At 32.6% G+C, this 21,029-nt stretch overlaps 1 protein-coding gene across 1 annotated transcript in view; it reads right to left on the bottom strand.

The window, feature by feature from the left end:
• Nucleotides 1-21,029, bottom strand: part of c3b.1 (complement component c3b, tandem duplicate 1) — a 65,301-nt gene that overhangs the window by 42,850 nt on the left and 1,422 nt on the right. Inside the window, exons 4-12 of the mRNA XM_062026417.1 lie at nt 20,405-20,443; nt 14,139-14,328; nt 13,900-14,065; nt 10,034-10,104; nt 7,894-7,985; nt 7,698-7,780; nt 7,520-7,607; nt 4,192-4,294; nt 4,001-4,115 (exon numbers count right to left, since the gene is read on the bottom strand). Of these exons, the coding sequence (XP_061882401.1) occupies nt 4,001-4,115; nt 4,192-4,294; nt 7,520-7,607; nt 7,698-7,780; nt 7,894-7,985; nt 10,034-10,104; nt 13,900-14,065; nt 14,139-14,328; nt 20,405-20,443 (947 nt within the window). The remainder of the gene's footprint in view (nt 1-4,000; nt 4,116-4,191; nt 4,295-7,519; nt 7,608-7,697; nt 7,781-7,893; nt 7,986-10,033; nt 10,105-13,899; nt 14,066-14,138; nt 14,329-20,404; nt 20,444-21,029) is intronic.

Below are 21,029 nucleotides of genomic sequence, written 5' to 3' on the forward strand. Positions count from 1 at the left end.
TCCCTCCTCGGGGCGGCCAGACAACCAGTTCGTAGAAACCGATATGAGGTCCTCTCAGTTCCGTAGGTTCGTGGTCCGGGAGTTGACTTCACCATGACCATGTAAAGGCATGTTCGTGTACATAAGTGTTTACCTAAGCGTCTGACTTAGGCCACAACTAACCGTTGGCGTTATCTTAAACATGATACCGGCCATACTTGCCATTGTGCCAACCCTCCCGATTTTCCCGGGAGACTCCCGAATTTCAGTGCCCCTCCCGAAAATCTCCCGGGGCAACCATTCTCCCGAATTTTTCCCGATTTCCACCTGGACAACAATATTGGGGGCGTGCCTTAAAGGCACTGCCTTTAGCATCCTCTCTCACCTGAAACCTTCACCCCTTAACAGCCGCATGCTGTCCAGGCGTCCGCTTTTCCTCCATATAAACAGCGTGCCGGCCCAGTCACATAATAATGTAGCGTTGGACGGGTTTAACAATGGTCTTTACTCGAAGATGTCAAGAAATGCTGACACGTTGAATGATCTTTTAACTGGCTTAATGATAACGTTAATTTCAAGCACAGACACACACACAAGTGAATGCAAAGCATACTTGGTCAACAGCCATACATGTCACACTGACGGTAGCCGTGTAAACAACTTTAACACTGTTACTAATATGTGCCACACTGTCAACCCACGCCAAACAAGAATGACAAACACATTTCGGGAGAACATCCGCACCGTAACACAACATAAACACAACAGAACAAATACCCAGAACCCCTTGCAGCACTAACTCTTCCAGGACGCTACAATAACATATACGGCTTTTGGATCTCAGTGCACAACTGCACACACAACAAGAAGGAGACGAAACAGAAGAACGAAGAAGAGACAGCTCGAAGGGCAAGGGGTATGGTTCCTGCACCTCAACCACGACCCCCCATCTCACGAATTCGGAGGTCTCAAGGTTGGCTCTCACAGGGAACTGTCCAGACGGTATTTTTTCCCCCCCTTAACGCTAGCAACATTTCGTATATGTTGAGGTTACATATGACGTCTGAACGCTGGCATTTTACGGAACTTCTAATTTCTCTTCTAAGTTCTCGCTAAATTTAACAAAAAATTTTACGAGGGGTGCCCAGACTTTTTTCCACTGAGGGCCACAGACTGACAAGTCAAAGGATGCGGGGGCCCATTTTGGTAGTTTTTACCTTCAAAACCAGAACAATATATAGCTTTTTTTTCAAATAACTAGAAATCGCAATTTCAGTAGAAATATTGTCAAAGCCGAGCTGAAATGCTAAAAGTTTGCAGGCTGGCCAGATAGCGATAAGTTAAAAAAAAATATGAGCAAAGTGAGCTAAAAAAAATGTGTTAATCAGCTCTTTTTCAAAATGAGATTTTATATGAAAAAATATTTATAAAAACAAAAATTGGTGCTGGTATCGATTCCCAGGTAGAGGCAATCGGTACCGTTTTGGTGCAAATGTGAACAATACCCACCCCTACTATTGTCTATTATACTAGTATGGACCTGGACTACATGCATCTATCAAACAGCTGGTACGTAATAAATGCAATACTTACAGTATTAACACTTTGTAGGGCGCAACAAAAACTATTCAAGAATGCCTTCAAAACGTCTTAGGCTTGCAACTGTCAGAAATGTGATAGTAAAACAAGATAACAGCAGTTATAATCAGCTCATTTTATAAAAAAATATTTATAAACACACCCGACAATAAGAAAAATTGGTACTGGTATCGATTCCCAGGTAGAGGGAATCCGAATCGTTTTGGTCCAAATGTGAACAATACCCACCCCTACTATTGTCTATTATACTATTATGGACCTGGACTACATGCATCTATCAAACAGCTGGTAGGTAATAAATGCAATGCTTACAGTATTAACACTTTGTAGGGCGCAACGATAACTATACACGAATGCCTTCAAAACGTCTTGTGCTTGGAATTGTGCTAGTCAAACAAGATAACAGCAGTTGTCATAATCAGCTCATTTTTAAAATGAGATTTTATATTTTTTTTTAAATATATACACACCCGACAATAACAAAAATTGGTACTGGTATCGATTCCCAGGTAGAGGGAATCGGTACCGTTTTGGTCCAAATGTGAACAATACCCACCCCTACTATTGTCTATTATACTATTATGGACCTGGAGTACATGCATCTATCAAACAGCTGGTGCGTAATAAATGCAATACTTACAGTATTAACACTTTGTAGGGCGCAACAAAAACTACAAACGAACGCCTTCAAAACGTCTTAGGCTTGCAACTGTCTAGAAATGTGATAGTAAAACAAGATAACAGCAGTTATAATCAGCTCATTTTATAAAAAAATATTTATAAACACACCCGACAATAACAAAAATTGGTACTGGTATCGATTCCCAGGTAGAGGGAATCCGAATCGTTTTGGTCCAAATGTGAACAATACCCACCCCTACTATTGTCTATTATACTATTATGGACCTGGACTACATGCATCTATCAAACAGCTGGTAGGTAATAAATGCAATGCTTACAGTATTAACACTTTGTAGGGCGCAACAATAACTATACACGAATGCCTTCAAAACGTCTTGTGCTTGGAATTGTGCTAGTCAAACAAGATAACAGCAGTTGTCATAATCAGCTCATTTTTAAAATGAGATTTTATATTTTTTTAAAAATATATACACACCCGACAATAACAAAAATTGGTACTGGTATCGATTCCCAGGTAGAGGGAATCGGTACCGTTTTGGTCCAAATGTGAACAATACCCACCCCTACTATTGTCTATTATACTATTATGGACCTGGAGTACATGCATCTATCAAACAGCTGGTGCGTAATAAATGCAATACTTACAGTATTAACACTTTGTAGGGCGCAACAAAAACTACAAACGAACGCCTTCAAAACGTCTTAGGCTTGCAACTGTCTAGAAATGTGATAGTAAAACAAGATAATAGCAGTTATAATCAGCTCATTTTATAAAAAAATATTTATAAACACACCCGACAATAACAAAAATTGGTACTGGTATCGATTCCCAGGTAGAGGGAATCCGAATCGTTTTGGTCCAAATGTGAACAATACCCACCCCTACTATTGTCTATTATACTATTATGGACCTGGACTACATGCATCTATCAAACAGCTGGTAGGTAATAAATGCAATGCTTACAGTATTAACACTTTGTAGGGCGCAACAATAACTATACACGAATGCCTTCAAAACGTCTTGTGCTTGGAATTGTCAGAAATGTGCTAGTCAAACAAGATAAGAGCAGTTGTCATAATCAGCTCATTTTTAAAATGAGATTTTATATAAAAAAAATATATATATACACACCCGACAATAACAAAAATTGGTACTGGTATCGATTCCCAGGTAGAGGGAATCGGTACCGTTTAGGTCCAAATGTGAACAATACCCACCCCTACTATTGTCTATTATACTATTATGGACCTGGACTACATGCATCTATCAAACAGCTGGTGCGTAATAAATGCAATACTTACAGTATTAACACTTTGTAGGCCGCAACAAAAACTACACACGAATGCCCTCAAAACGTCTTGGGCTTGCAACTGCCATTGAGACTCAGAAATGTGATAATAAAACGAGATATCATAATCAACTTATTTTTTTCAATGAGATTAATCATCAAAAGTATTTATTAACACACCCGAAAACACCAACAATTGGTACTGGTATCGGTCCAAATGTGAACGATACCAACCCCTACTATTGTCTATTTTTTTATTATTGTATTGCATTGTTTATATGATTGTGCTGAAAATTTTAATTTCCCCTCGGGATTAATAAAGTATTTCTGATTCTGATACTGATTCTGATTCTGGACCTGGACTACATGCATCTATTACGTTGGACAAGTGCACAGTTACAGTGTGTTTGTAGTGCATCAAGCACAGCTCATTAGCATTAAAGCTACAGGCACGCTTTCTGACGGAACACCTTTAAAAACACATTGTTTACCGGTCTCTGTGAGGACGGAAGCTTTGACGTAGACAGAGCTGCCCGCCAATGCCCGGATGTTGGGATACGCCCTCTTCAGCTCGTCCACGCTCAGCGTCACAACTCCGCCGTCCAGCTGCAACCAGACACTTTGGTGATGCGGGCCCGCGACTCGCCTCGGCGGACGCTCGGGGAAGACGGCGGTCACTCACGTTAGACACTTGCTTGACCGAGGGCAAGCGGGTCATCTCCTTGTTGGCGTGGACTCCAAACACCACGTAGGCCTTGCCCTGGACCGGCTGGCCGTAAAGGTACCTGGGGACACACGAGTTAGCGCACGAGTTAGCGCACGAGTTGGCGCACGAGTAACGCCGATTCCACACGGTAGAGCGCGGATCAATCAGGAAGCTATCACGTTTTAGACTTTCCCATGCAGAATGATGGCATGTCGATACAAGACTGACAGCATCGATACCAATGTGAGTACTGGTATCAGATCGATACTGGAGCGATGGGATTTGTATTTTATTATAAAATACTCGTTTCCTAATATACTGACTGCAATGGAATGTGTTTATGTTGTTTTCTTGACATTGTCACACTATTTCGCACCAGTAACGTACTTAAAAAGGGGTCCCGATCAGGTACTGATATCAAAAGTCGATCCGATATCAGCAAAAAAAAAACAACAAGCATCAGAAGACATAGGCGTGCAAGAAAAATGTGCGATATCGTGTCTTTTCTTCTATTTCAGTCAAGTCATTTACAAAAGGTAAACATGGTGGGACGTAGCAGCTGCACAACAGCTAAGCGCACAGTAGCACACAAGCTAGACAATAGGTAATAATCCGACATTTGTCAGTACAAACAAGTATCAGTTAATTATAGTTGCATATTAGTTATAGATGCAAAGAAAGTGCTAGAAAGTATCCAGTAACAAGCGTGTCCACATCATTCAACACTTGATCTCCCATTCCACACTACAAGATAAAAGTAAGAGCCTTTTTGCTGATATCGTATCAAACAATATTTAAGGCTCCAATATCGGTATCGGAAGTGGCAAAGTTGTAGGACAACATCCTTAAATGCAATAAGAAGGATTTTAACTTTATTCTAATATATGTTTTTAAAACATTGCATTGCTATACAAAAACATTTTTATTTGAATAGAATACTGCTCCTGTCTTATCATGATCAACTAACGAGAAGCAAAGTTACAAAATGACTCTGTGTCAAAAGTATTGGTATCAACGATACTAGCCCTGTATCTACTTGATATCGGATCGATACGGTCTGCAACACTGATGTACAGTCACATTGCCTTCATGTCTTTTTTCATTTTGGACAATGTTTGCTAAAAAAAATATATTTTTTAAATAGAATACAAATAAAAATAACCACCAAAAAAAAAAAAAAATATATATATATATATATATATAACAATAAATTAAATTAAATTTTTCAAACTGCAGGTTTGTGCATATAACTGTGTAATAAAAAATAAATAAAATAAATAAATAAAAATTTAAATTAAAAAAAAAATATATATATACATACGTATATATATATATATACATACATACATACACACACATTATATATATATATATACATACACACACATTATATATATATATATATATATAAAAAATTACAAATTAAAAATATTTGCTAAAACAACATTTTTGTCCTGGACAGGTTAGGGGTTTTTTCACTTAAGAAAGGATTTGCTAAAAAAAATTATACAAAAATAAAAACATAAATAAATAAATACATAAATAAAATAAATGAATAAATACAATAAATAATAATAATAATTTTTAAAAGATTTGCTGAAACTACATGTTTGTCCTGGACAAATTTGCTTTAAAAAATAAATAAATAAAAAACATAAATAAATAACTAAATCAAATAAATAAATAAATAAATAAATACATGAATAATAATTTAGAAAAATGTAAATTAAAAAAAAGATTTGCTAAAACTTGTCCTGGACAAGTTCTGTTTTTTTAACTTTAGAAAAGATTTGCTTAAAAATAAAAAATAAATAAAAACATAAATAAATAAATAATAAAATAAATAAATACATTTAATAATAAATACATAAAATTAATAAACAAATATAAAAAATATTTCATAAAACTTTGTCCTAGACAAGTTAGGTTCTTTTTCCACTTTAGACAAGATTTACTTAAAAAAATAAAAAAAAGAATACCGTATTTTTCGGATTATAAATCGCTCCGGAGTATACGTCGCACCGGCCGAAAATGCATAATAAACAAGGAAAAAACATATATACGTCACACTCGAGTATAAGTCGCATTTTTGGGGGAAATTTATTTGATCAAATCCAACACCAAGAATAGACATTTGAAAGGCAATTTAAAATAAATAAAGAATAGTGAACAACAGGCTGAATAAGTGTACGTTATATGAGGCATAAATAACCAACTGAGAACGTGCCTGGTATGTTAACGTAACATATTATGGTAAGAGTCATTCAAATAACTATAACATATACAACATGCTATACGTTTACCAAACAATCTGTCACTCCTAATCGCTAAATCCCATTGAATCTTCTTCCTTGTTGTTGCTCCTGGTATGCGCCGCTAGCGTATTTTCTTTCTGCTGCTCGATCGCAGTTTTCTGCTGCATATTTCACTACGTCCAGCTTGCAATCTGCAGTATATGAGTTCCTTTTCGGTGCCATTTTTGTTCAGTCCTTCTCAGTTTTTATAAATTACCGCCAATGTTGATGTGATTCATTTTAATAGCTACGGTAGTAGCATATAGCATATAGCAGTTAGCATCCCATGAGCCACAATGCACTTCTGCCATGACCCTTCCCCGCCGAATTCTTATTGGTTGACGTGTGAGTGACGATTTGCTTCGTCTCTTACGCGAATGAGATAAATAATATAATTTGATATTTTACGGTAATGTGTTAATAATTTCACACATAAGTCGCTCCGGAGTATCAGTCGCACCCCCGGCCAAACTATGAAAAAAACTGCGATTTATAATCCGAAAAATACGGTAAATAAATAATAAAATAAATAAATAAATACAAAAATATAAAAAATATTTGCTAAAACTACATGTTTGTCCTGGACAAGTTCGTTTTTTTCCACTATAAACAACATTTGCTTAAAAATAAGAAATACGTAAAAACATAAATAAATAAATACATGTAATAATGAAAAAAAAAACATAAAATTATTTTAAAAAGATTTGCTAAAACTACACATTTGTCCTGGACAGGTTTGTTTTTTCTCTTTAAACAAGATTTGCTTAAAAATAAAAAATAAATAAATACGCGTTATAGTAATTTTAAAAAAATTATAATAATAATAAAAAATAGTTTGTACTGGACAAGTTTTAGTTTTTTTACCTCAGACAAGATTTGTTTAAAAAAAATACAACTAAAAAATAAATACATGCATGTAATAAATAAATAAATAAAACAATAAAAAAAATGTGAAAAATATTTGCTAAAACTGCACGATTGTACGTCTGACTATCTGTAAAAGTGTGTACCTGGCAGAGATCTCCACCTCCAGCTGCTCGTCATGGAGACTCAGGTAGGACTTCCTGGGCGTCAAGGTGACATTGAAGGCAGGGAGCACTGCAACGCAACACAAGTCCAGCTGAAGAAGACCTCACAGCACAAACAGCAAACAAATATGCCAGCCAATAAGGTGAGACGGTGACGTACCATATTTCTTCACCTCAAACTGGGAGGTGAAGGTGTTCTGCTTCCAGTGGTCGAACTTAGCAATGATCTTCCAGGTGCCTTCACTGTCAATCAGGAAGACATTACTCTCTGATTATGAATCGTGACGACTATTCCTTCGTTTCATGGCTTCACGCTGCACACTTCTTACCGCCACATGCCGGACTTTTCCACTTACTTGGCAAACTCCGGCAAGAAAAAAGAGTCGGACAAGACGCCGTAAGAAGCCCTGCTCCGGAACACCTGCTTGACCACCACACCTTCTGGATTCTAGTGCACACACGTTGTGGTTATTGTCTGATTATTGGCACATGATGTCCTCCCATACAACTTTTTCACTGACCATACGATACCGATATTGGTGCGATACGACCTATACCTATACCAATTCAAATGTATAGGGATTCACCTCATGAAATTATTACACAATGCATTTGATTATCACATTTTAAAATAGTGAGGGGAAAAAAAATCTGTACATTTTCCCAGGAAAAAATTGGCAACACAGTCACCACAATTTTACTGTAAAATTCAATGTGGTTTTAACAGCATTTTACTGTAAGTGCAAAAAAACGGTACTATTGATTTTTTATGGAAAAATTCAGCTGCCAGTTTTGTACCGAAAAATCTACTGTTATTTTTACTTTGTTCAATTTGATAGATAACTTGCTTTGAAATCATAAGTAAGCAGATCATTGTGTTTAATGTCCAAACATTCACACATAAAATCATCTACCGGTAGTTATTATTATTATTGTGTGAATGTCCAAACATTCACACAATAACATTCTACACCAATAATCATCTAGTTATTATTATTATTATTATTGTTGTGTGAATGTCCAAACAGTCACACAATAACATTCTACACCAATAATCATCTAGTTATTATTATTATTGTGTGAATGTAACCAAACATTCACACATGTAACATTCTACACCAATAATCATCTAGTTATTATCATTGTTATTATTATTATTGTCTGAATTTCCAAATATTCACACAATAACATTATACACTAATAATATTCTAGTTATTATTATTATCATGTGAATGTCCAAATACTCACACAATAACGTTCTACACCTATAATCATGTAGTTATTATTATTATTGTGTGAATGTCCAAACATTCACACAATAACATTCTACACCAATAATTATCTAGTTAGTATTATTATTATTATTATTGTGTGAACGTCCAAATATTCACACAATAACATTATACACTAATAATCATCTAGTTATTATTATTATTATGATTAATATTAATATTGTGTCAATGCCCAAATACTCACACAATAACATTCTACACTTATAATCATCTAGTCATTATTATTATTATTATTGTGTGAATTTCCAAATATTCACACAATAACATTATACAATAATAATCATCTAGCTATTATTATTATTATTATTATTGTATGAATGTCCAAATACACAATAACATTCTACACCAATAATCATCTAGTTATTATTATTATTATGATTAATATTAATATTGTGTGAATGTCCAAATACTCGCACAATAACATTCTACACCTATAATCATCTAGTGATTATTATTATTGTATGAATGTCCAAACGTTCACACATATAATCATGTAGTTATTATTATTAATATTATTGTGTGAATGTCCAAACATTCACACAATAACATTCTAGACCAATAATCATCTAGTTAGTATTATTATTGTGTGAATGTAACCAAACATTCACACATGTAACATTCTACAGCAATAATCATCTAGTTATTATTATTGTGTGAATGTCCAAATATTCACACAATAACATTATACACTAATAATCATCTAGTTATTACTATTATTATTATTATTATTAATGTGTGAATCTCCAAATACTCACACAATAACATTCTACACCTACAATCATCTAGTTATTATTATTATTGTGTGAATGTCCAAATATTCCCACTTATAACATTCTACACTAATAATCATCTAGTTGTTATCATTGTATGTATGTCCAAACATTCATATTAATAGGATTACACACCAATAATCATCTAGTTAATATCATTATTTTTATCATTATTATTATTATTGTGTGAATGTCTAAACATTCACACAATAACATTCTACACCAGTGATCATCTAGTTATTATTATTATTATTGTGTGAATGTCCAAGCATTCACACAATAAGACTACACACCAACAACCATCTAGTTACTATTATTATTATGATTATTATTATTGTTTGATGTCCAAGCACTCACACAATAATATTAAAGTAGATACACACACAAAATCATATTCTCCAACTGAAAGTGAAAGAAAGATGATTAGTCCAAACCTGCACGTCGATAGTCAGAGAGTTGTCCACAGCCTTGAAGGACGGAGACGACACAAACGCTCGTGAGCGCACTGAGGAAAGAAGGAAAGGCAACAAGGAAAAAAGAAAAATATGATTGAGTACTTTTGTTCCAATGATTGAAATCAAATCCAACATTTTCATCGTTGGAACAAAAAAAACATGTTTACCACTTTCTAAATACCATTTTTAACACAATTAGAGCCCTCTTTGACATGAAATAACAATCACATAGTCACCTTTAATCAAATGAATCAAATATTACAGTTAATTCCTTCCCGATATCAGCAAGAAAACAAGTATCGGATGATGTCAGTTTGTGTGTAAAAAGTGTGACGCGGCGTGTTTACTTGTGCAAAGTCCTGTCCTTGGTCAAATCATTTACAAAAAGGTAAACATGGTTGTCTATAGGCGAATAGGAGCTAGCAGCTACACAGCAGCTAAGCCCGCAAGAGCACATGAGCTAGCCATACGTCGAAAAAATTGTCTATAGAAACAAGTATATACTGTATATAGTATTAACTTCATTAATTATTGTGACCACGAAGCGTCGTAAAAAAAGAGAATTACCACTCCACTTTAACTTAAACACAGCACAAGTCCATTCCGGATGGTTAATAATGAACAGGTTAGCATTTTTGTTCAACTAATTTCATTTTTTCAAACCTTTTCTAACATTCTACACTACAAAATAGATAGATAGATAGATAGATAGATAGATAGATAGATAGATAGATAGATAGATAGATAGATAGATAGATAGATAGATAGATAGATAGATAGATAGATAGATAGATAGATAGTACTTTATTGATTCCTTCAGGGGAGTTCCCTCGGGAAAATTAAAATTAAATTAATTTTTATTTATTATGTATATATTTATTTATTTTATTTTATTTTATTTTTATTATATTTTATTTTATAATATATTTATTATATATTTATTAATTTAAACTTAAATTAAAATGTATGTAAGTATGCATTTATTTCGTCTGATATTGTATCGGACCAATATTGGTATCGTATCGTGAGAGAAAAAAATTGTATCGAGCTACATCTAACTGTAGTATTGATATTTTTAGTCCGTTTAGCCCTTTTTTATGTTTAAAAAAGCACAATAGAATAAAATAATACAATTCTGCTTAAGCCCTTAGTTAAATATTCCCAGGACTGATATCATTGTGTAGAACAGATCAATCAATCAATCAATCAAAGTTTATTTATATATAGCCCTAAATCACAAGTGTCTCAAAGGGCTGCACAAGCCACAACGACATCCTGTGGCCCAAACGTTTTCCACTGAGGGCCACAGACTGACAAAATCAAAGGATGCTGGGGCCATTTTAGTAGTTTTCACCTTTAAAACCAGTACAATATATACATTTTGTAAAAAAAAATTGAAAATGCAATTTTGGTACAAATTTTGTTTGAATGCTGACGAGCCTAAGTGGAACTGAAATACTAACAGTTAGCACGCTGGCCAGATATAAAATATCTGCAAAATATGAGCAAAATGATCTAAAAAAGCTAGTATGCTAACAACAGTAGCCTACTCTGCTAACAATAGCATGCTTACAGTTAGCATTAGTGAAATACCAAAATATATTAAACTAAATTAGCGGGAAAGAAAATCTAGCATGCTAGTTTGAATGCTAACGCTAACGTGTCAAGTACCAAAATATATTACTCTCCAGTGTGTACCTGCTTGCCTCTGCTAACGTTAGCATGCATCAAGTAGCAAAATATGACGGAGGTGTACAACTACAAAATTAATTAAATTAAATTATTATTATTATTATAATAATAATAATAATATAATATATAATATAATAATAATTATTATTATTATTAATAATTAAATTAACTTTAAAAAAAAAGCTAGCATAGTAAAGTTAGCATGCTAACTAGAGATGTCCGATAATGGCTTTTTTGCCGATATCTGATATTCCGATATTGTCCAACTCTTAATTACCGATTCCGATATCAACCGATACCGATATATACAGTCGTGGAATTAACACATTATTATGCCTAATTTTGTTGTGATGCCCCGCTGGATGCATTAAACAATGTAACAAGGTTTTCCAAAATAAATCAACTCAAGTTAAGGAAAAAAAAATGCCAACATGGCACTGCCATATTTATAATTGAAGTCACAAAGTGCATTTTTTTTTTTTTAACATGCCTCAAAACAGCAGCTTGGAATTTGGGACATGCTCTCCCTGAGAGAGCATGAGGAGGTTGAGGTGGGTGGGGTTGTGGGGGGCAGGGGTTTTAGGGGGGGCAGCGGGGGGTGTATATTGTAGCGTCCCGGAAGAGTTAGTGCTGCAAGGGGTTCTGGGTATTTGTTCTGTTGTGTTTATGTTGTGTTACGGTGCCGATGTTCTCCCGAAATGTGTTTGTCATTCTTGTTTGGTGTGGGTTCACAGTGTGGCACATATTTGTAACAGTGTTAAAGTTGTTTATACGGCCACCCTCAGTGTGACCTGTATGGCTGTTGACCAAGTATGCGTTGCATTCACTTGTGTGTGTGAAAGGCCGTAGATATTATGTGATTGGGCCGGCACGCAAAGGCAGTGCCTTTAAGGTTTATTGGCGCTCTGTACTTCTCCCTACGTCCGTGTACACAGCGGCGTTTTAAAAAGGCATACATTTTACTTTTTGAGACAGATACCGATAATTTCCGATATTACATTTTAAAGCATGTATCGGCCGATAATATCAGACTGCCGATACTATCGGACATCCCTAATTAATATGTACAATATTTATTGTATGTTGATGACTTTAATCAGGACTGAGATAGGATCCAGCACCTCCGCGACCCCAAACGGGACAAGCGGTAGAAAATTGAATGATGGATGGATGATTTCTTCAGTGGATTGATTTCTGTTTCCATAGCAGCACACTTCCTACTTCCGGAAACAAACGCAAGTGTGTTTTTTCTAATCATGGCAGATTCGGTAACAAACAACAAAGACGACTATTTTTGGACACATGATGATTCACAACCACATCTTTTTTGAAGTTGAATATACTGAGGATCAACTGCTGCTTACAGAAGCGAGCAGGTAGAGCAGGGGTCGGGAACTTTTTTGGCTGAGAGCCATGAAAGCAAAATATTTTAAAAATGTATTTCCGTGAGAGCCATATAATATTTTTTAACAGTGAATACAACTAATTGTGTGCATTTTTAAGTAAGACCAACATTTTTAGAGTATAATAGGTCTCTTATTCTTTTTAATATCATTGTTATTCTGAAGCTAACCAATAATAAATAAAATACTTCTTACCATTAATGCGACTTCTTGAACAGGTGCGGTGGACAACTGATGGATGGATTAAAATTCATAAGAATGTTTTATATTTTGAACGTTATTTTTAACACTGTGATTACCAGTGGAATTATTCATTACTTATCCTGTTAAGCAATGTCAGATGCCAGATGTATGGCTGTTGACCAAGTATGCCTTGCATTCACTTGTGTGTGTAAAAAGCCGTAGATATTATGTGACCGGGCCGACACGCAAAGGCAGTGCCTTTAAGGCACCGCCCCCAATATGGTTGTCTGGGTGGAAATCGGGAGAAATTCGGGAAAATGGTTGCCCCGGGAGATTTTCGGGATGGGCTCTGAAATTCGGGAGTCTCCCGGGAAAATCGGGAGGGTTGACAAGTATGACTGGGAGACGCAACTGCTCTGTACTTCTCCGTACAGCGGCGTTTTAAAAAGTCATACATTTTACTTTTTGAAACAGATACCGATCATTTCCGATATTAAATTTTAAAGCATTTTATCGGCCGATGTTGACCAAGTATGCCTTGGGCATCTCTAATGCTAACGGCCTCACCCTCGTCTCCGGGGTTGTAGATGGGCTTGTCCGTCTGCACGAAGATGTATCCTGCGTGGAAGGTCACCAGGATGAGTCTCTCCTCCGTGCGGTGGTTGACAAAGTCGGCCGTCAGCCTCACGTACTTGTCCTTGGTCTCGTCACGGTTCAAAGGTCCGGAGGGAATCTGGAAAAGGTGAGGATATTAACCATTTGTTTTGAGTGCCCCCCCCCCCGCGTGCCCCACGGGTGCGCTTCACCTGTACGGCCTTGAGGGTGTGGAAGTTGTTGCCTTGGTCCAGCGTGATCCTGTCCGTCAGCAGTGTGGTGGACTTGGCGAAGTCCGTGATGGTGATGGCCACCTCGATGGCGGTGGTCACGCCCTCAGCCTGCAGGTAGATGTTCTCCTGGCTGTCCACCCGCAGCAGGTCTGGGGCCACCAAGGTGAACCTGTCACATGGCGTATGTATTATTAGTATTAGTATTAGTATTATTATCATCCAAAAACAAGTCATGAAGCAATTGTTGCTTCCAAAATGTGTCACTTCAAAGTCATTAGTCATGTGACATGTCACATACATTATGTAAAACAATAAAATAATTGTCCTTTTTCTTTCTTTAACTATTTGAAAAATAAAAACAGAAACCACTCAATTGAAATGAAATAGAACTATTATGTATTTATGTGACACACTGTATATTAAAGTAAACATTTAATAAATAGTTGTATTTTTTCATCCATTCATTTTATACTCTCTCTCTCTCTCTCTTTCTCATAGTAATAGTAATATTAACAGTAATAGAAATAGTAACAGTAATTTTGATATAAATAGAAATAGAAATAATAACAGTAATAGTAATAGAAATATTAACAGTAATAGCAATAGAATCAGTAATTTTAATAGAAAAAGTAGTAGTAACAGTAACAGTAATACTAATATAAATAGAAATAATAACAGTAATCATAATAGTAAACAGTTATATACAGTAAATAGTAACACTAGTAGTAACAGTAATAGTAATCGTAATAGTAAACAGTTATATACAGTAAATAGTAACACTAGTAGTAACAGTAATAGTAATCGTAATAGTAAACAGTTATATAAATAACAACAGTAGTAGTAACAGTAATAGTAATCGTAATAGTAAACAGTTATATAAATAGTAACAGTAGTAGTAACAGTAATAGTAATCGTAATAGTAAGCAGTTATATAAATAACAACAGTAGTAGTAACAGTAATAGTTTTCGTAATAGTAAACAGTTATATAAATAGTAACAGTAGTAGTAACAGTAATAGTAATCGTAATAGTAAACAGTTATATAAATAACAACAGTAGTAGTAACAGTAATAGTAATCATAATAGTAAACAGTTATATAAATAGTAACAGTAATAGTAATCGTAATAGTAAGCAGTTATATAAATAACAACAGTAGTAGTAACAGTAATAGTAATCGTAATAGTAAACAGTTATATAAATAGTAACAGTAATAGTAATCGCAATAGTAAACAGTTATATAAATAACAACAGTAGTAGTAACAGTAATAGTAAATGGTAAACAGTTATATAAATAGTAACAGTAGTAGTAACAGTAATAGTAAACTGTTATATAAATAGTAACAGTAGTAGTAACAGTAATAGTAATCGTAATAGTAAGCAGTTATATAAATAACAACAGTAGTAGTAACAGAAATAGTAATTGTAATAGTAAACAGTTATATAAATAGTAACAGTAATAGTAATCGTAATAGTAAACAGTTATATAAATAGTAACAGTAATCGTAATAGTAAACAGTTATATAAATAGTAACAGTAATAGTAATCGTAATAGTAAACAGTTATATAAATAGTAACAGTAGTAGTAACAGTAATAGTAACCGTAATAGTAAACAGTTATATAAATAACAGTAGTAGTAACAGTAATAATAATCGTAATAGTAAACAGTTATATAAATAGTAACCGTAGTAGTAACAGTAATAGTCATCGTAATAGTAAACAGTTATATAAATAGTAACAGTAGTAGTAACAGTAATAGTAATCGTAATAGTAAACAGTTATATAAATAACAACAGTAGTAGTAACAGTAATAGTAATCGTAATAGTAAACAGTTATATAAATAGTAACAGTAGTAGTAACAGTAATAGTAATCGTAATAGTAAGCAGTTATATAAATAACAACAGTAGTAGTAACAGTAATAGTAATCGTAATAGTAAACAGTTATATAAATAGTAACAGTAGTAGTAACAGTAATAGTAGTCGTAATAGTAAACAGTTATATAAATAGTAACAGTAGTAGTAACAGTAATAGTAATCGTAATAGTAAACAGTTATATAAATAACAACAGTAGTAGTAACAGTAATAGTAATCGTAATAGTAAACAGTTATATAAATAGTAACAGTAGTAGTAACAGTAATAGTAATCGTAATAGTAAGCAGTTATATAAATAACAACAGTAGTAGTAACAGTAATAGTAATCGTAATAGTAAACAGTTATATAAATAGTAACAGTAATAGTAATCGCAATAGTAAACAGTTATATAAATAACAACAGTAGTAGTAACAGTAATAGTAAATGGTAAACAGTTATATAAATAGTAACAGTAGTAGTAACAGTAATAGTAAACAGTTATATAAATAGTAACAGTAGTAGTAACAGTAATAGTAATCGTAATAGTAAGCAGTTATATAAATAACAACAGTAGTAGTAACAGAAATAGTAATTGTAATAGTAAACAGTTATATAAATAGTAACAGTAGTAGTAACAGTAATAGTAATCGTAATAGTAAGCAGTTATATAAATAACAACAGTAGTAGTAACAGTAATAGTAATCGTAATAGTAAACAGTTATATAAATAGTAACAGTAATAGTAATCGTAATAGTAAACAGTTATATAAATAACAACAGTAGTAGTAACAGTAATAGTAAATGGTAAACAGTTATATAAATAGTAACAGTAGTAGTAACAGTAATAGTAAACAGTTATATAAATAGTAACAGTAGTAGTAACAGTAATAGTAATCGTAATAGTAAGCAGTTATATAAATAACAACAGTAGTAGTAACAGTAATAGTAATCGTAATAGTAAAGTTATATAAATAGTAACAGTAATAGTAATCGTAATAGTAAACAGTTATATAAATAGTAACAGTAATCGTAATAGTAAACAGTTATATAAATAGTAACCGTAATAGTAATCGTAATAGTAAACAGTTATATAAATAGTAACAGTAGTAGTAACAGTAATAGTAACCGTAATAGTAAACAGTTATATAAATAACAGTAGTAGTAACAGTAATAGTAATTGTAATAGTAAACAGTTATATAAATAGTAACCGTAGTAGTAACAGTAATAGTAATCGTAATAGTAAACAGTTATATAAATAGTAACAGTAGTAGTAACAGTAATAGTAATCGTAATAGTAAACAGTTATATAAATAACAACAGTAGTAGTAACAGTAATAGTAATAGTAAACAGTTATATAAATAGTAACAGTAGTAGTAACAGTAATAGTAATCGTAATAGTAAACAGTTATATAAATAACAACAGTAGTAGTAACAGTAATAGTAATCGTAATAGTAAACAGTTATATAAATAGTAACAGTAGTAGTAACAGTAATAGTAATCGTAATAGTAAACAGTTATATAAATAGTAACAGTAGTAGTAACAGTAATAGTAATCATAATAGTAAACAGTTATATAAATAACAACAGTAGTAGTAACAGTAATAGTAATCGTAATAGTAAACAGTTATATAAATAGTAACAGTAGTAGTAACAGTAATAGTAATCGTAATAGTAAACAGTTATATAAATAGTAACAGTAGTAGTAACAGTAATAGTAATCGTAATAGTAAACAGTTATATAAATAACAACAGTAGTAGTAACAGTAATAGTAATCGTAATAGTAAACAGTTATATAAATAGTAACAGTAGTAGTAACAGTAATAGTAATCGTAATAGTAAGCAGTTATATAAATAACAACAGTAGTAGTAACAGTAATAGTAATCGTAATAGTAAACAGTTATATAAATAGTAACAGTAATAGTAATCGCAATAGTAAACAGTTATATAAATAACAACAGTAGTAGTAACAGTAATAGCAAATGGTAAACAGTTATATAAATAGTAACAGTAGTAGTAACAGTAATAGTAAACAGTTATATAAATAGTAACAGTAGTAGTAACAGTAATAGTAATCGTAATAGTAAGCAGTTATATAAATAACAACAGTAGTAGTAACAGAAATAGTAATTGTAATAGTAAACAGTTATATAAATAGTAACAGTAGTAGTAACAGTAATAGTAATCGTAATAGTAAGCAGTTATATAAATAACAACAGTAGTAGTAACAGTAATAGTAATCGTAATAGTAAACAGTTATATAAATAGTAACAGTAATAGTAATCGTAATAGTAAACAGTTATAAAAATAACAACAGTAGTAGTAACAGTAATAGTAAATGGTAAACAGTTATATAAATAGTAACACTAGTAGTAACAGTAATAGTAAACAGTTATATAAATAGTAACAGTAGTAGTAACAGTAATAGTAATCGTAATAGTAAGCAGTTATATAAATAACAACAGTAGTAGTAACATTAATAGTAATCGTAATAGTAAAGTTATATAAATAGTAACAGTAATAGTAATCGTAATAGTAAACAGTTATATAAATAGTAACAGTAATCGTAATAGTAAACAGTTATATAAATAGTAACAGTAATAGTAATCGCAATAGTAAACAGTTATATAAATAACAACAGTAGTAGTAACAGTAATAGCAAATGGTAAACAGTTATATAAATAGTAACAGTAGTAGTAACAGTAATAGTAAACAGTTATATAAATAGTAACAGTAGTAGTAACAGTAATAGTAATCGTAATAGTAAGCAGTTATATAAATAACAACAGTAGTAGTAACAGAAATAGTAATTGTAATAGTAAACAGTTATATAAATAGTAACAGTAGTAGTAACAGTAATAGTAATCGTAATAGTAAGCAGTTATATAAATAACAACAGTAGTAGTAACAGTAATAGTAATCGTAATAGTAAACAGTTATATAAATAGTAACAGTAATAGTAATCGTAATAGTAAACAGTTATATAAATAACAACAGTAGTAGTAACAGTAATAGTAAATGGTAAACAGTTATATAAATAGTAACACTAGTAGTAACAGTAATAGTAAACAGTTATATAAATAGTAACAGTAGTGGTAACAGTAATAGTAATCGTAATAGTAAGCAGTTATATAAATAACAACAGTAGTAGTAACATTAATAGTAATCGTAATAGTAAAGTTATATAAATAGTAACAGTAATAGTAATCGTAATAGTAAACAGTTATATAAATAGTAACAGTAATCGTAATAGTAAACAGTTATATAAATAGTAACAGTAATAGTAATCGTAATAGTAAACAGTTATATAAATAGTAACAGTAGTAGTAACAGTAATAGTAACCGTAATAGTAAACAGTTATATAAAAAACAGTAGTAGTAACAGTAATAGTAATCGTAATAGTAAACAGTTATATAAATAGTAACCGTAGTAGTAACAGTAATAGTAATCGTAATAGTAAACAGTTATATAAATAGTAACAGTAGTAGTAACAGTAATAGTAATCGTAATAGTAAACAGTTATATAAATAACAACAGTAGTAGTAACAGTAATAGTAGTCGTAATAGTAAACAGTTATATAAATAGTAACGTAGTAGTAACAGTAATAGTAATAGTAAACAGTTATATAAATAACAACAGTAGTAGTAACAGTAATAGTAATCGTAATAGTAAACAGTTATATAAATAGTAACAGTAGTAGTAACAGTAATAGTAATCGTAATAGTAAACAGTTATATAAATAGTAACAGTAGTAGTAACAGTAATAGTAATCGTAATAGTAAACAGTTATATAAATAACAACAGTAGTAGTAACAGTAATAGTAATCGTAATAGTAAACAGTTATATAAATAGTAACAGTAGTAGTAACAGTAATAGTAATCGTAATAGTAAACAGTTATATAAATAGTAACAGTAGTAGTAACAGTAATAGTAATAGTAAACAGTTATATAAATAACAACAGTAGTAGTAACAGTAATAGAAATCGTAATAGTAAACAGTTATATAAATAGTAACAGTAGTAGTAACAGTAATAGTAAGCAGTTATATAAATAACAACAGTAGTAGTAACAGTAATAGTAATCGTAATAGTAAACAGTTATATAAATAGTAACAGTAGTAGTAACAGTAATAGTAATCGTAATAGTAAACAGTTATATAAATAACAACAGTAGTAGTAACAGTAATAGTAAATGGTAAACAGTTATATAAATAGTAACAGTAGTAGTAACAGTAATAGTAAACAGTTATATAAATAGTAACAGTAGTAGTAATAGTAATAGTAGTCTCCGCTACACAGTAAAATGTTTGATTGGACAAAGAAGACGGAGAGAGTACCTGAAAGACTTCAAAGATTCTAATAAAACTTGTTGTGATTGTGGTTCTTACCTGGGGACATCTGCTTGTGGGACCACCTGCTGACGTACACTGAAAGTAAACATTGACAATGACATGTTGACCACCATAATGTTTGCAGGTACAATGTTGGTGCACTTCCTGTTTGCAGGTACAATGTTGGTGCACTTCCTGTTTGTAGGTACAGAGTTGTTGCACTTCCTGTTTGCAGGTACAGTGGTGGTACACTTCCTGTTTGCAGGTAGAGTGTTGGTGCACTTCCTGTTTGCAGGTACAGTGGTGGTACACTTCCTGTTTGCAGGTAGAGTGTTGTACACTTCCTGTTTGCTTCCTTCCGTACTTCCTTTAGTTGCTTCGTTCACTTCTTCTCTTCATTCCTTTCCCTTCTTCCTTCCATCTTTACTTCCTTCCTTTCCCTTCTTCCTTCCATCTTTACTTCCTTCCTTTCCCTTCTTCCTTCCATCTTTACTTCCTTCCTTTCCCTTCTTCCTTCCATCTTTACTTCCTTCCTTTCCCTTCTTCCTTCCATCTTTGCTTCCTTCCTTTCCCTTCTTCCTTCCATCTTTGCTTCCTTCCTTTCCCTTCTTCCTTCCATCTTTGCTTCCTTCCTTTCCATTCTGCCTTCCATCTTTGCGTCTTCCTTTCCCTTCTTCCTTCT

This window comes from Entelurus aequoreus, linkage group LG18 (genome assembly GCF_033978785.1).
Source record: "Entelurus aequoreus isolate RoL-2023_Sb linkage group LG18, RoL_Eaeq_v1.1, whole genome shotgun sequence".
Classification (NCBI taxonomy): domain Eukaryota; kingdom Metazoa; phylum Chordata; class Actinopteri; order Syngnathiformes; family Syngnathidae; genus Entelurus; species Entelurus aequoreus.